Source organism: Procambarus clarkii, chromosome 5 (assembly GCF_040958095.1).
Source record: "Procambarus clarkii isolate CNS0578487 chromosome 5, FALCON_Pclarkii_2.0, whole genome shotgun sequence".
In the NCBI taxonomy this organism is placed as follows: Eukaryota; Metazoa; Arthropoda; class Malacostraca; order Decapoda; family Cambaridae; genus Procambarus; species Procambarus clarkii.
The window spans coordinates 30,184,952-30,200,335 of NC_091154.1; the positions used below are offsets into that span (position 1 = coordinate 30,184,952).

At 35.5% G+C, this 15,384-nt stretch overlaps 1 protein-coding gene across 2 annotated transcripts; it reads right to left on the minus strand.

The window, feature by feature from the left end:
• Positions 1–1,431: 1,431 nt before the first annotated feature.
• LOC123761990 (proteasome subunit alpha type-1) lies at positions 1,432–11,911 on the minus strand. 2 transcript variants are annotated; one of them, XM_045748155.2, is made up of 7 exons: positions 11,814–11,911; positions 9,421–9,480; positions 8,791–8,953; positions 6,387–6,574; positions 5,060–5,269; positions 4,304–4,534; positions 1,432–1,687 (listed from the first exon to the last, which is right to left on the minus strand). In XM_045748155.2, the coding sequence occupies exons 1-7, from the start codon at positions 11,814–11,816 to the stop codon at positions 1,667–1,669; spliced, it is 876 nt and encodes a 291-aa protein (XP_045604111.1). In that variant the 5' UTR covers positions 11,817–11,911; the 3' UTR covers positions 1,432–1,666. The 2 variants fall into 2 exon arrangements, with proteins under 2 accessions (XP_045604111.1, XP_069156417.1); XM_069300316.1 differs by lacking the exon at positions 11,814–11,911 and adding an exon at positions 11,712–11,733.
• Positions 11,912–15,384: the final 3,473 nt, after the last annotated feature.

Sequence of the window (15,384 nt, forward strand, 5' to 3'; positions counted from 1 at the left end):
TTGTCGGTGTTATGGTCCCTATTCCCATCCCGTGGGGGGTTGTGGACCCCATACCCATCCTGTGAATGGTATTGGTCCCCCCCCACCCATCCTTTGGGCGGTAGTGAAGTGTACCCTACTCTATACGTTTTCTATATTACATAATATACGATCCATTTTCTTCCATTTGAATACTGCATACCTTTTTGTATATATTATAATTTGTCGCCAATTGAAACATTACAGATAATAATTAATAGAATAATTACAATTTACTGAGAACTACCAAGATTTATCAACAATAAACTACGAGCTTTCAATAGGATGGAAAAATATTACGGAAATTTCTCTGCAGAAACTTGTGTAAGGAACAATTGAGAACCTTGTATACCTAATATGTCAGACCAATGCTGGAATATGCGGTTCCAGCCTAGAGTCCACATCTAGTCAAACACAAAACCAAGTTAGAAAAGGTTTAGAGATATGCCACCAGGGTAATCCACGAGCTGAGAGGAAATTAATTAATTATCAAAGAGGGCACCAAGCCGAGGCTATGTAGGATGAGCTACGAGGAAAGGTTACTGGACCTGAACCTCATCATCAGAAGTGGGAATGGGAAATTACAATTATTGTTCAAATTGGATCAAACTGACTATTCTGGTATCTACGGAGATGGATTGGATACTATGGGATGTAAGAAAAGATTGGTGCCTGGTGATAACTTTAAATCTACCACAGGGAAACTGAACATTAGCAGCACACGAACTATGAGTATTATGTGACATAGGTACTATGATATCCCGAGGACAGGTTGGGCAATTTGGACGAGGCTAGGTCCAAGCATCTGGCATCAAACTTTGGACAGACATTCTCTTATAGGTATATAAATGTATACCATATGAATGTATTTCTGTCCAAAGTTGTAGGCCAGATGCTTGGACCTAACCTAGCTCAAATTGCCAGAGGGAGTGGTCTGGGGTACTGGATGAATATAGGCAAGTTGGGATAGGCCTAAGATCAACTATTTAATTAAAACAAATATTTATCCCCCCCCATCCAATTATGATATAGTTCTGGTCATGTGAAATATTGGTCAAGATGTCTGTGGAGTTTTCAGAAAAATTATTTCCTTAAGACCATAGAGTAGTTTCACCGCTCCCTATTATATTTTATTTATGGGAAGAGGGACTAAGCAGAGGGTTAATGGGATGAGGGTAGAGACGGGTGGGGGAATAAGGGGAGGATGGAGAGTGGAGGGCATAGGGTGGTAAGGGGAGGGTGGAAAGTGGGATTAAGGGGAGTGATGGAGGGAGGGGTAAGGGAAGGATGGGGCCAACACAATTTTACCATAATACTCATTGTTAGTTGGGGGTTTAAAGATGTGAATATAACTATTGTATTTTAACTATTGTATTTTTGACAAGTTAAAGGTAAGGATAGTAAAAATTGAACCTATGTATAACTTTATTAAGGAATTTTACAAGGGTTCCTGGTAACAAAATATCCACCAAAGACAAGATAGCACAAATTAGATTTATCCGATATAATTAGTCAGTTACAAGATTTTTTATTAAATGTTTTTTTGTAATATGATGCAACATCTGGTCTAAGATGTATCCAACTGAAGTGGTGCCAAGAAAAAAATACAAAATCCTAAACCCAAGACAAATGGATAACTGCAGAATCCTTAGTCTGTATCCATGGAATCCTGAAAAGAAATATACTAGTGATTATTGATGTACATTACAAATCTTATCAATGAGTGGTTAACTGGTTAACCCTTGTGTTGCTCAGGGCTAATTAGCATGTCACCCACAGGCACATACAAAAAAAAATTATATATATATATATATATATATATATATATATATATATATATATATATATATATATATATATATATATATATATATATATATATATATATAAATATATATATATATATAGATATAGTTAAAAGTTTACATATACTGTATTGAGAAAATGTGTAAAACTGAAAAATTAAGCATATTTTTTGTACAAGTCAAGAGCAAGTAAGAGACCAAGAAGGAAACAAGAATGGAGGAATGAGTAAGGTCTTAACATTAATAAGTTTGTAAAAAATCTGCATGGATCAATAAGCAATGTCATAGCAAAATTTGCAATGGCTTCACTAAGGGGAAAAAAATAAACTAGTAAGTAGTGAAGTAAATGATACCAAAGTAGATACTCTTGAATCACAATTGATCAGGTCAGCTATTCCAACTCTCTATGCCATGCACATCTCAATAAACATAATGCTGGTACTGTATTATGAAATATTTTTAAAATACAAATATTGTTATAGTCACAAACTTAAGAGAGGGAGAGAACTAGATAGTGGTTAGCATTAATGCTGTTGCTGGTTATAGTTATTAGTGGTGATGGGTAGTATTTGTCGAGTGGGTAGACAGTGGTAAATGGTAATGAATTTGTCAAACAAATCTACATGCAAGGTTGACTTATAAAAGTTAAGCAGCTCCTACTATCTTGCACAAATATGAAAGTGTGAACAAAATGACTGCCATCACATATGAGACAGCACACATAAAACAAAAAACAGCAGAAGCACACAGGATATATTAAAGAGAACAATAAACATTTACTGTATGGGCAATAAGGAGGCAGAAAAAATAAAGACAACTACCAAGTGGCACTCGCACAAAAATGTACTAAAAGAGAACCATCAATTGGGAAAGGGGAAGGATAGGGTTTAGTACCATGGATAATAGTACCTATCAGTCATCTTTGTAATGGATATATTATATTTTAGCCTGTACAAAAATCAAAATCTCTAGCTATCATATCTGCATTTTGTAGCTTGCATTATTATATTGAAAAATTTACAATGGTGAAAATGCTACACAAAACTAAATCTGAAATGGTAACTGAAAAATGAACATTACCTGTTGTGCTGGCTATGGGTCAGAGATAAAAAATAAAAACATTATTTCATATTAGTATATAACAAATACCAAATCATATTCTTCAATAAACAGCAATGATTTTCGTGCCTACCTTTGATTCACCTAATGTATTATCAAAGCAAAGTGTGCATTGAAACAAAATACTGCTTAAATGCCTTTTTTAATTTGAATGCATTCAATTCTAGTACATAACTGATTATCATTATTCAGATTTGTAACCTTAGTGCATATGCATTTTCAACTTAGAAATGGGAAGTAGTCCAAAAGAGGCATTTTTAAATTACCATTCAAAACTTGGAACAAGATTTTCTGAGTGCAATGCAGTGAAGAAGCAGTCCCCAACCACCAAAAACTGCCTTTTATTTACCTTAAATGATGAAAATGTCCAACTGGTCAAAGGTGACAATATTTATAGAGTAAAGATGCCTAATAATGTGGCAAGAGGTAATAATCATAGTTAACAAACACTGGAGGTTACATTCAGTATTACTGGCCAACCCAAAACCTACATCTACATCAGTCTTTCTTAAAGTGTTGTAGACAAAGTACATTGACTTTGGGAAATGATGACTGGGCTGGAGACTTTTTGCAGGTACATTTTAAACTTACTTTACTAAGGAGATGAGGTCATTCTAGCCCTGGAAAAAGTGGGAACTTGGACTAAGGAAGTGACCGAGGGACTGACTCAATAAGTCAGTCATGTGCTCTACACTATTTTTGTATATACTACTGTAATATACAAAAATATCTATGAATGTATCTGGCTTTTGTCATTAGGTTAATTATAACATTGTTCAAAGCAGTTTAATTCTATATCATATCTCAAGGAAAACATCCCCATGTAAAATCATGTGCCTATTATACATCAATGTGCCCACCCAGAATATTTCTTCTGGCAATTTTGTGGAGAATTAATTTCAAATTGATAACTATTTATTGCAAATTACTAGTTATATTTGTTGACCAGACCACACACTAGAAAGTGAAGGGACAATGATGTTTCGGTCCGTCCTGGACCATTCTCAAGTTGGTCCAGGACAATGAGACTATACTAGTATAGTCGTATACTAGTTATATTAATTTGTTGGATTGTCACTTGCAAATATTATACCCATTTCATCAAGTAAAGGATTTAAACTTTATTTGTATTTGGTTTTAATTCTACAGGCTGTACTACCTTCAATATTCAACTCCATCTTTCTGGCTTTTATTACATTTTAACTACCTCATAAGCTTCCATGACTTTCTTTGTGCAATTTATCAAAGAATATGAGATTCAAAACTTTCCTGAGACCACGGCTCAGGTAAGTGTTAACTAATCTCCTTTTTACTTAACACATGCATACAAAAAATTCTGCAAGTTAGCATTAGAAACTAACCTGTGGTTGATCGTCTGTTGGAGGTGGTGGCGGTGCAGCAGCACTAGCAGCTGCATCAGTAGAACTGGCAGCAGCTGCATCGTCTCCACCAGCAGGTGGCTGAGCATCTCGGGGTGCTCCGGTACCACCCCGTCGTTCCTCTTGGTCCAAGCCTTCCAGGTAGGGATTTACATCATCATCATCGTATATACTTAGGTCCTCATCTTTACCCACCACTGCTATGCTGCAGTTCTGGAAAAAGGGTACTGTAATTCATTTATGTTCAAATAGCACATAATGATCTATAAAAAAAATTGCATTAATGAATGTAAACAATTTATTAGATGAATAGTAATGAAGTAAAGTTAATCCTTTAACTAAAAGTTAATAACTCAAATACTGTGTTTAAAAAATGCAGCCATTGCTCAAGATTAAACGTTTTTCATAAACAAGAAAAACAAAATAGCTTTTCAGAGATTATCTAATTTCAATAATTTTTACAATTTGTATAATACCAAAATATGCACCTGATTATATTTCTTTTCTCATTGATTAAGCACAAACATGTATTTTCTCTTTTTATTTGGCCTCCAAATTAAACATAAAAAATTTAATACAAATATAAAGTACCATTAAATTACCTGATTAATGAAAAGTAAATCTGTGATAATATATGCTAAGTATTATGAGTCATTTAATGCATTCAGGTTTACAAGATTTCTACTAAAAATAAAATTAGAATAACTGCAATATTTAAGACCACACGATAATAGTTACCTTATTGGTGAGTTCCACATCATTGGGAAGAGTATCCCTGAGAGCCCGTAGTGCATGACGAATAAGCTCTTCGCGTGCAGAATTGCGAAACTCTTCAAGATGGCGTTCAAGGTAGGTGCGAGCGCTCTGGGAACGCGCACCTATTGCCATAGCTTGACAGTCATAGTAGTTAGCAGAAGGGCAGGTCTGGTAAATATGGGGACCATCTTCCTGCAATTTATTCATCGTTACAGATGCTATCTTAATCCTACTTCTTGCTGCTCTTTATGCTATATTATTTTCCTTTGTCCAGCTACATAGTCTTCCCAGCTTGGTGCCTACTTTTGATAATTAATTACTAAATCTAATTTGCCCACCAAATGTGATGTGAGAAAGCCCCTTTAAAATTATTTTTATGTATAGAATATCAAGAGTTTCACATACAAATACTATGAACTTTAATGTTAAGAACTATCATTACTGGAATTCTTGGCCTGGATGAATTCTGGAATTCATTAGTCTTCTTACTGAAGAGCTCACACCATGCAAAAGCTTATTGGTAACAATATCTGGCCAAATACAATATGTGCAATAGTATTCTAACAGTTTCATAAAACTAGGTGAAAAGTACTACAATACTTGTGAATTGCCCCCAAAAAAGTTGGTATTTTAATTTCACTCAATCCTATCCAGAGCCACTTTCTGCGTGCTATTATTGGCATACCTAATTTTCTCACCAATACCATAACCACAAAAGAATAATGAAAGTAATATTCACAGGGCAATAATTAATACCCAGATATGTTTGGATTGTACAAAGTTGACCAAAAGGTACCCCTTAGCCAGCATATTTTATGATACAAATAAGAATCAATATAATGAGTTAAGGTTATAAGATTTCTGTGATCAGTTGCAAAAGAAAGAACAAGACTCACGGTGAGGGGAGTGCACATATTTGTTGGAATGCAATACAATGCTGAAGGACAAACAAATTCAACAATTATTTAATTATAACACTTACTTTTCCCAAGTGGATAAGAAATAAAATATGCATTAACACTTGTTTTTTTTCTCAATAGCAAAGTTTAGATGCAATGGAAATCTTTTAGGCACATTCTCTTTAAGCGGGACAATGCTACACTTTACAATTATTGCATTCTTAAGTTATGAAGCTATCTCGAAGATATTACGAAGCATTACAGAACAAATACTATATTAAACCAGCAGTACCAAATGAATCTATGCCAATCTGGGGAAAATTCACTATTTAATTTTCAAGAAAACTAGTATATCGTCTGAATCCTGGAAAGGATAAATATAATGTGAATCTAAAGACTGATATACTTACATCAAATCCTGCTAATAAAAGACCCACACCATATGGCCTCTTGTCGTAGCGCTGAGTAGCAATCTGCATTTTAGCACCAACACGCTCCATCAGTTTGTTTAAAGATAAAGCCTGGTTATGAGCAAAGTGCTCATTCAGGCACTCTGTCCTCATAAATCGTGATAAGACACGAGCGTCAGCAGTCAGCCCTGCAGTCACAAATAATAATCAGCAACAGAAATATTCAGCAACCTGTGTCTTTTCCAGGAAAACAAATTAACTTTTATTTTTAATTGTATACCTATCCCATATGTTTAACAAATGAAAAACAGCATATCAAAATTAACAAATAACACAAAAACAGATCCAAAATTTTAATTCAAAATAATTTTTTTTTAATTTATGCATTTATGTGAAAAAATAATTTACCATAATTTCAGGTTTGTTTCTTACCGATAATGAAACCAAATACTGTACAGAAAAAAAATCTACATATTTACACACTTAGTGACAAGGGAGTGTCTTGCATGTTATATAAAATTAGACTTGGTGCACAGAACAACTTTGGTATAACAGATCACTCTAAAGCATACCCCCGCTTGGTGAACCATGAAAGAATGGCTTATGGAATAAAACTTCCCGAGACAGAATAAGGTATCCACTCCATCCACCCATTCTCTTGCCTTTAGCAGTAAATGCTCATCTAATTTTACTTTTATATTTTGCAATGTTTCATTTTACTGGAGCATATATATACATATACTAAAAATTGTGTAATTTTTATGGTTTATGGAACTGGAATTAAAGTCATAGAGGACCCTATATATTATATATACTGTACTAGTTGGGGTACCCGGCAGTGCCCGGGTTGACCCTGTGCCCAGACCTCCCGCACACCCACTATACAACCTGCCAGGTACGTACGTACGAGCGCACGCCCCCCCCCCCCCAAACACACACACACCCATCTACACCCACACACACCCATCTTCACCCACACATACTCTCCCAATACACCCTATCACTGTAACCATTTTTACTACAAACTATCTACATCACTGTATTCAAAAGATTATGCCAAAAATGCAAATCTGTCATCTGAAAAATGACGGATTAAATCAGTCATCTGAAACATGATGGAAACACAACTTTTGGATTAATGCCAAGAATATACTCCAGTTTAAAATAGAACTGGAAAAACTCACAGGAACACTGAAGACCTCTGACAAGCCACCAGTTTTCTGTCCCCATTGACATCACTAAAGATGATGGCTCCAAAGTTAATTCAGGTAAATAACAATATAGGACAGGGCAGGAACAGGATGCATTCGAGAAAGGAAGGGGCTTTGCAGATCAATCTACTGTATATCTATTAAAGAGAATGTCTGCATGTTTTCGAGGTTAGAGGCCAGACACATGGGGTTAGCCGCACCTAAATTTCACACACATGAAGCATGTGGGGTGTGGATGTGTCATAGGCCAATTGGACTCATTCCAGTGCCATGCTTCCAGACGTTGGATCCTGTCCTGATCCCCACTCACCACCTCCTGGTGCATTTTCACAAAGTTAAATGTGAAATATTAGTTGTGTTGTAATTGCAGGTTCAAATTTTCCCTAGAATTCCCTATTGATTTTCTTACTGATACATCATGTTAATGTGATTTCTTTGTGCATTTGAAGAAAGTGTTGGGGGGATGGGGGGGAACTTCTATACCACACCAGAGTGTATGCAGGTAATGTGTAACCTTAATTTGGTATCAGTTGGATGTCTCAGGACCCCTAAAGGATTCAGTTGAATCCCAGGTTACAATAATCTTGTAGCATATCGTGGTCCAGTGGTTTATGCTTGGACTTCCCGGTGTGCATGTTCAAATTCTCATCATTGGCTCCTACTGATATTCTCACTATATACAGCATCATTTAGTTTATTAGACTCTACCCTCATCTAAATCACTACAAACATTAGAGGGAATGTGCAGTGATGCCCACAAGGTCACACATAGTGCTGGCAATGTCCCCCATACAATACTCATCTACCCAAGAAACACAATGATGTCAAATTTATTTTCAACTAATTAAAGCCTGTGATACAAAATGCATCATCAGAATGTGTGTTACTGTAATAGTGTGTTATGTTACTGCCACTTAATAAATTTAACATAACAAAATTACAAGGATTCAAGGAAGACACTGCATATATGCAATTATACTATGAATGCAGAAGTGATATAAAATAATTGCCTATATAAGATCATGGTATAGTAATTTATAATTAATGCAAAACTCAATTATAAGTTTTGACCCAAAATGGTCAAAAAACATAAAATGCAACAAATGATTAGGAATATGGGATTCCTAATTAAGATGAAAATGCATCAATACACACTTTAGATAAAAATACAATATTAAATAATGTGAAAGTACCTGAGATTGAAACTGCAATGTGTTTGTCAATTGGCATTATTTTCTTCTGGTGAGCTGCAAGTTCTGAAGAAGCTCTCTTTAGAGCAACCAGAACAGCATGAGATGAGCTCTTGACACCCACAGTGGCAGAACCCTGCTTCACTGCCTCCATGGCATACTCCACCTGAACAATACCAGATTATTATTCTATACATTATACAGTAATAATTAAAAAGTAGCCACTCTTTTATTGGTACATAATAATTTATGCTACAAGAACTGCATCACATCCACACATCAAATGCAATACACAGGTACTCCATTTATTCCCCCTCGTCAAAACAGTGGAGTTTTTTTTTTTTACTTGACCGCCCCATACTGTTTGACTAGTTCAGTACTGTAATCTAAAGACACTGAATGAAAAACATATTTTGCAGAAAGGAAAATGCTATACCATACCCTCACACAACATACAGTAGCTTGAACTAATTATTTTATTTACAGACAAATAAAAATCTGTTTAAATTCTTCAGGTTACTGGGACTGGCAAACATTTCCAATTACAGTAACACTAACAATAATATGTACCAATAATAATAATAATAATATAAATATTATTAGTAATAATTGACAATTTGTCTGGAAACATACCTGGTGGAGACGTCCTTGTGGAGACCATACAGTGACATCATTATCATACTGATTACGAAACTGAAACGGACAAACAAAACTCATTAGACCGTTAAAAAGTAAATATATTTGGTCTAAATGGAACTCTTGAGATTACTAATCATCTCTTCAATTAGCCATATGAAAAACAAAACCCAGGTTGCCTTTACCTTAAAATAACATCCCTTGTTGTAAACTAAGAATTTGCCAGTTTCAAAAGACACGTGAACCTTGACAGTTAATGTCCCATGGGTCATGTGGCTCCATGCCCACCTTAAAAATAATGTCCCATGTCTAGCTGTAATAGTCTGCCTATTTGTTATAATCCCTCACATATAATTTCTAAATTACCAATTATTATTAAGAACTCTTATAATGTATTTTAATGTATTTTTTGTTCAGTTGTAAGACAGAGCATATACAATTTGCATAATTTACAAAGAAAGCCTCAATTTATGTATGGATACAGACCAGCAAATCAAACTTTTACAAGTATATTACAAAAATTGGGATAAGCTCTGGCAACCTTCATAAGTACACTCACTTTTATCCACCTTTTTTTTTTGGGGGGGGGAGATATATACAAGAGTTGTTACATTCTTGTAGAGTCATTAGTACGCGTAGCGTTTTGGGCAATCCCTTAATCCTATGTTCCCTGGAATACGACCCCCACGAAGAATCTTTTAACAACCAGGTACCCATTTTACTGTTGGGTTAAACAGAGGCTACAGTTAAGGATTTGCACCCAGTCAATCCTCCCCGGCCAGGATACGAACCCAGGACAAAGCGCTCGCAGAACGCTAGGCAAATGTCTTACCACTACGCCACGGAGACTGCTCTTTATTTACAAAAACATCTGTTTCTAACATTAACATTTAAAACTGCCTCTCTTTCTGGCCATAAATTCAGTATATAATGTCCAGAATGCTTGGTATGTGTTCATAGATGATAATAGTAATTATGAACTGTTCTGGTATGAAGTGAATGACAAAATTATCTACAAGAAATCTAACTAGCATTCAACAATCACACAGAAATCATGCTAACATGATATATATCGATGAGAAAATTCACTAGGGCTGTGAGGTGGGAGGGAACCTACGACCTCAGCATTGTTAAGTGGTAGAGTGGCAATAGTGGTAGAGTATGTGGCTTGTCAATGCCACTTATTAAAACTAAAATTTATTTTATCTAATTAAAATGGCAATTTATATGATATGGGCGTGGGTCAGTAATTCCCCCGAGCTTCAGTAGTAATCAGGGAAAGTTGAAAATTTCAGTTTGACAGTAGGGTGCTGCTTCTGGAAACTTTCTGAAGACTATTCATAGCCCAGTTGATAGAGCTACGGCCTCATAAGTGTGGGGTCCATGGTTCGAGACCCATACAGTCCAGGTAAATGGGACGTTCTCTACTTGTTAAAATAGTACATTTCGTTAAGTCAGGCCGAGTTTTCTTGCATTAGATTTTGGTTAGGCAAGGTCACTAATATAAAAAATGGTCCCCCAAAGTTTTGTTGATAAAGCAAGGATTTTGAATGACATTACTTTTGATTTAGGGTAGGGTTCGAGTGGGTTAGGCTAGTTGGTTTTTGAATGGGTTAGGCTAGTTGGGTTCAAGTGGGTTAAGGTTAGGTGGGTTCGAGCGGGTTAGGTGGATTCAAGTGGGTTTAAATGGAGCCGAGTGGGTTAGGTTAAGTAGATTTAAGTGGGTTAGGCTAGTTGGGTTCAATTGGGTTAGGTAGTTCTAAAATCTATTAGCAAACTGTCATGGTTACGGAGTGACTCGCAACTAACTTAACATGAACAAAAGTATTACCGAGAACCATGTTTATGAATGTCTTATCACCGAAATGTTTAAATACTATATACATGTTATCAACTAACTTTGCTCCTTAACTATACAAATTATCGGAAAACGGATAAAAAGAGTATCAACACATCAATACTTGGATATAATCCAGGAAATCTGAACTAGAAACCTCAAAATGCTTAAGGGTTGTTCAGCTAGACAAAATTGTCGTCAGCGCATGTATGATAAAAGTAAGAAGCATGTATAATATATATATATACACAAGGTACGAGGTATGTGTAATATAAGAGACGAAAGGCAGGAAGCATGTGTAATATACACACACACAAGATACAAAGCATGTATAATACACACACACAAGATGCAAAGCATGTATAATACACACACACAAGATACAAAGCATGTATAATACACACACAAGGTAAGAAGCATGTATAACATAGCCCCACAAGGCAGAACGCACGTATTATATAGCCACACAAGGTAGGACGCTCGTGTAATATAGCCACACAAGGTAGAACACACGAATAATATAGCCAGACAGGAAGAAGTAAGGCACACTGACCATGGTGAGAGCTGGCGCCTGACACCATCCAAACACCGGTGATGTTATGGTGCGGGGGGAACCTCGACTTCCATTCCCCTTTCTTTAATAAACATTCCAAAACACAACTTTTATATGTTTCATTTATATTGATATATATAAATATGATGAGAATTTATCTAAGAAAAATATTTGTAATTGCTTATGATAAGATATGTCAGGTCAATGTACAATAAAGTCGACCATTCGCCGCGCATAAGAATTAACTGAATGCGGATTACTAAGATGAATCGCTAATATCTATTTAATAATTTACACAGCTCGTCATAATATTAATAATAATAATAACAATAATAATAATAATAAATAATAAATACAAATAATAATAATACAAATAATAATAAATACAAATAATAATAAATACAAATAATAACAAATATAAATAAATAATAATAATAAGTATATATAGTAATGATTAATATTATTATTATTGTTATTATTATAATAATAACACCTTCAGCCCGGTATTGCTGATAACGTTTGCAACATTTACCCTTGGGGGAAGGATAAGGGGGTATTTTTGTGATGAAAATAACGCGTTCGTGTACCATCTATGTGGATGTGTCCTTATCTACATAATTCCCATTGTCGGAGACACGAAGCTTGTATTACTTAAACATGTAGAGGTCCCCCAAAGGCCTAGGTCCACTACTGACCTTCCCTAAGATACAACCCACAATAGTTGCCTAATTCCTGATACCTAATTTATGGCGTAACTTATGAAATACTTAATGAACTTGCCATTATGACGAAAAGCCCACTTTTAGACCTCTTTAATATTAGTTATGAAGAGGGCAGTATTCCCAGTAAATGGAAAAAAGCTATGATCATCCCTATCCCTAAAGCCAATGGAGAGTACAGACCTGTGTCTTTAACCTCGTGTTTTTGTAAAATGATGGAGAGGATCATTTTAAATAGACTTTTATATATAATAGGTGATCAGCTGTCTAGTAATTTGTTCGGGTTCCTCAAAGGAAAAAGTACCTCTGTATTATTAAATGTCTAGCTAATGAAAATGATTATTATAGAATTTTTATTGATTTACAAGGAGCTTTTGATAAAGCCAACAATTAAAGAAGTTATTTTATATGAATTAGCTGGTCTTGGTGTTAAAGGGAGATTATTGCTCTGGATAGGGGATTATCTTTACGAAAGGAAGGCTCAGGTGTGGTATCAAGGTTGTATGTCAGATACTCAAATGGGGTAACTCCGATCATATATGCCGATGATATTTTGTTTCAGGGCAAAGATATTTCAAAAGTTCAAACAGTGTTGGACAATTTCGGAAACCTGTGTAACCATATGGGACTGGTGGTTAATAAAAACAAAACTAAGTTTGAATGTAGAAGTCAGAGGCCCATTATATTGAAAATAAACGGTAAAAATATAGAGAGAAGTAATATATATAAATATTTAGGCATATATGTTGGATATACCCATGAGAGTTTGGAAGCTGAGATGAACAGACTGTTGGGTCAATGTCGGAAGAGATTACAACCTCTGAAGGCCTTGGCATGCTGTGGAAAGGGGAGTGGGAGTCCCTGTGCTATGAATGATATACTTGAGTACTGTAAGATCTCTTATTGATTATGCTACACATGTCATTTCTTGTTTTGGTAAAGGTAGGATGGGCAAGTTGGAGAAGGTACAAAATGAAGCAATGAGAATTATCTTAGGATGCCCAAGAAATGCTATGATTGAGATAATGAGGATGGAGTTAAATCTGCAGAGTATTGGGGATAGAATTGTAGAGATAAATGTAGCCTCTGCCATTAGATTAATGAGAGGTGGGGGAGCTAATGAATTAATCCTCTCGGTTCAAAAGGTGGAAAGTAGTGAAGTGTGTATGATGAAGAAGAGAGTATATATGAATAACTTATGTGCTAATGTTATAAAGTATGATGTTATTACAGAGTGTATTGTTGTGCCCAAGAGAAAATTCACACCACCATGGGAGGATTGTAATGTAGATGTAGTAATTACTCCCTTGCAAAAGAAAAAAAGTATGTATGAAATAGGAGAGCTGAGGGCAACATATGATTGTATAATTAGAAAGCTGCCTACAGAAAACACTCTACATGTATATTGTGATGGGTCAGTAGCTAGGGATGGGAAGGCAGGATGTGGAGTCTTGATCAGGGAGTACACTGACATCGGTACTGTAGATACTGTTATTGCTCGCCGCTTAACTGACAATGTCTCTTCAACGCAGGCTGAACTCCAAGGTGTATTAGCAGGATTACAGGAAGTAGTCAAATGTGGTAAAAATGCTTGCTTCTTTACTGACAGCAGAGGAGCGCTAGAGTCTTTAAATAGCAGACGCCCAGTATATCAGAATATTGTGATAGAGTGTAGAGAGAATGTTAAGAAATTAGAAAAAACTGGGTATAAAGTAAGATTCATGTGGATCCCTTCACATGTGGGAATACTGTTGAATGAGGTAGTTGATGACATAGCGAAGAGAGCCACTGAAAAAACTCTTGTTGATGTTGTATGTCAGTTAACCTTGAAACAAATAAAAACAAGAATCAAGATGATCCAACAGGGTGAAGAAATGATAAAGAGAATGGCAATGGTGGACAGTAGTAACACACTTAAGAATTATTCAATAATAAATACAAATTCGTCCTTCACTTATGGTAAAGGAAAGTCTACTTGGAAGGATTCAATTTACATGAGATTAAGATTAGGATACAAATATATCTGGCAATACGGTGTTGATGTCAGTGAAAAAGATAAGGAGTGTAAATTATGTAGTATGCCGCACGCCCACACCTTAGAACATTATGTATTAGAGTGTCAACTTATTGAAAACTATAGAAATAAGGAAATAAATAGTGTACCACATCAAATTGTTTGGGTGTGTGATAATGGTATGATAGACAGTATACTTAGGAGCTACAAGAATTTTGCCCCAAGAGTGTAACAATTATATGCTGTACTTACTATATTAACCTGCAATGTTAAATGGGATTCTTGTAATGTTATTTGTCTATTTGTACTCACAGCATTTGTGCGCCCCTTGAGGGACTTGAAGTAGAGGGGGGTAGAAATAGCCTAAGCTACTCTATCCCTTTGAGATATATTTATTGCTTATCTCAATAAACATACTTGAACTTGAATCAGCCTCATGTTCCCACCCTTCCCCCTAGCATAGTTGAACTCTTTACTGCAATCAGAGCTTATTTTCCTCTCTTTCATATTTTATGCTAGCTATCATCAATTTTATTGTATGGTAAATGCAGAGATTACATTTAGCTGCAATCAGAGCTTATTTTCTTCTCTTTCATATTTTATGCTAGCTATCATCAATTTTATTGTATGGTAAATGCAGAGATTACATTTAGCTGATGAAAAACTAACTCTTCATGCTGGTATGAGAGGTGTTGGAACTCTGGTGAGGGAACCTCACTAAAGCATTGTCAGACTACAGAACTGGCCAATGTTCATTCCTTTGGCTATTCTCCAGCCTCGATTTTTACTTCCTTGTTGTCAGAAGAGTAAAGAATTTATGGCTTGTAACTGTACATAA

Excerpts from the sequence above, each read along its gene's own strand:
- LOC123761990 (XM_045748155.2), bottom strand. Across the intron at positions 5,270-6,386 it reads TTTTATTAGCAGGATTTGAT|GAAGATGGTCCCCATATTTA; the intron begins GTAAGTATATCA and ends AATAAATTGCAG. Across the intron at positions 1,688-4,303 it reads CAACAGACGATCAACCACAG|GATTCCATGGATACAGACTA; the intron begins GTTAGTTTCTAA and ends ATTTCTTTTCAG.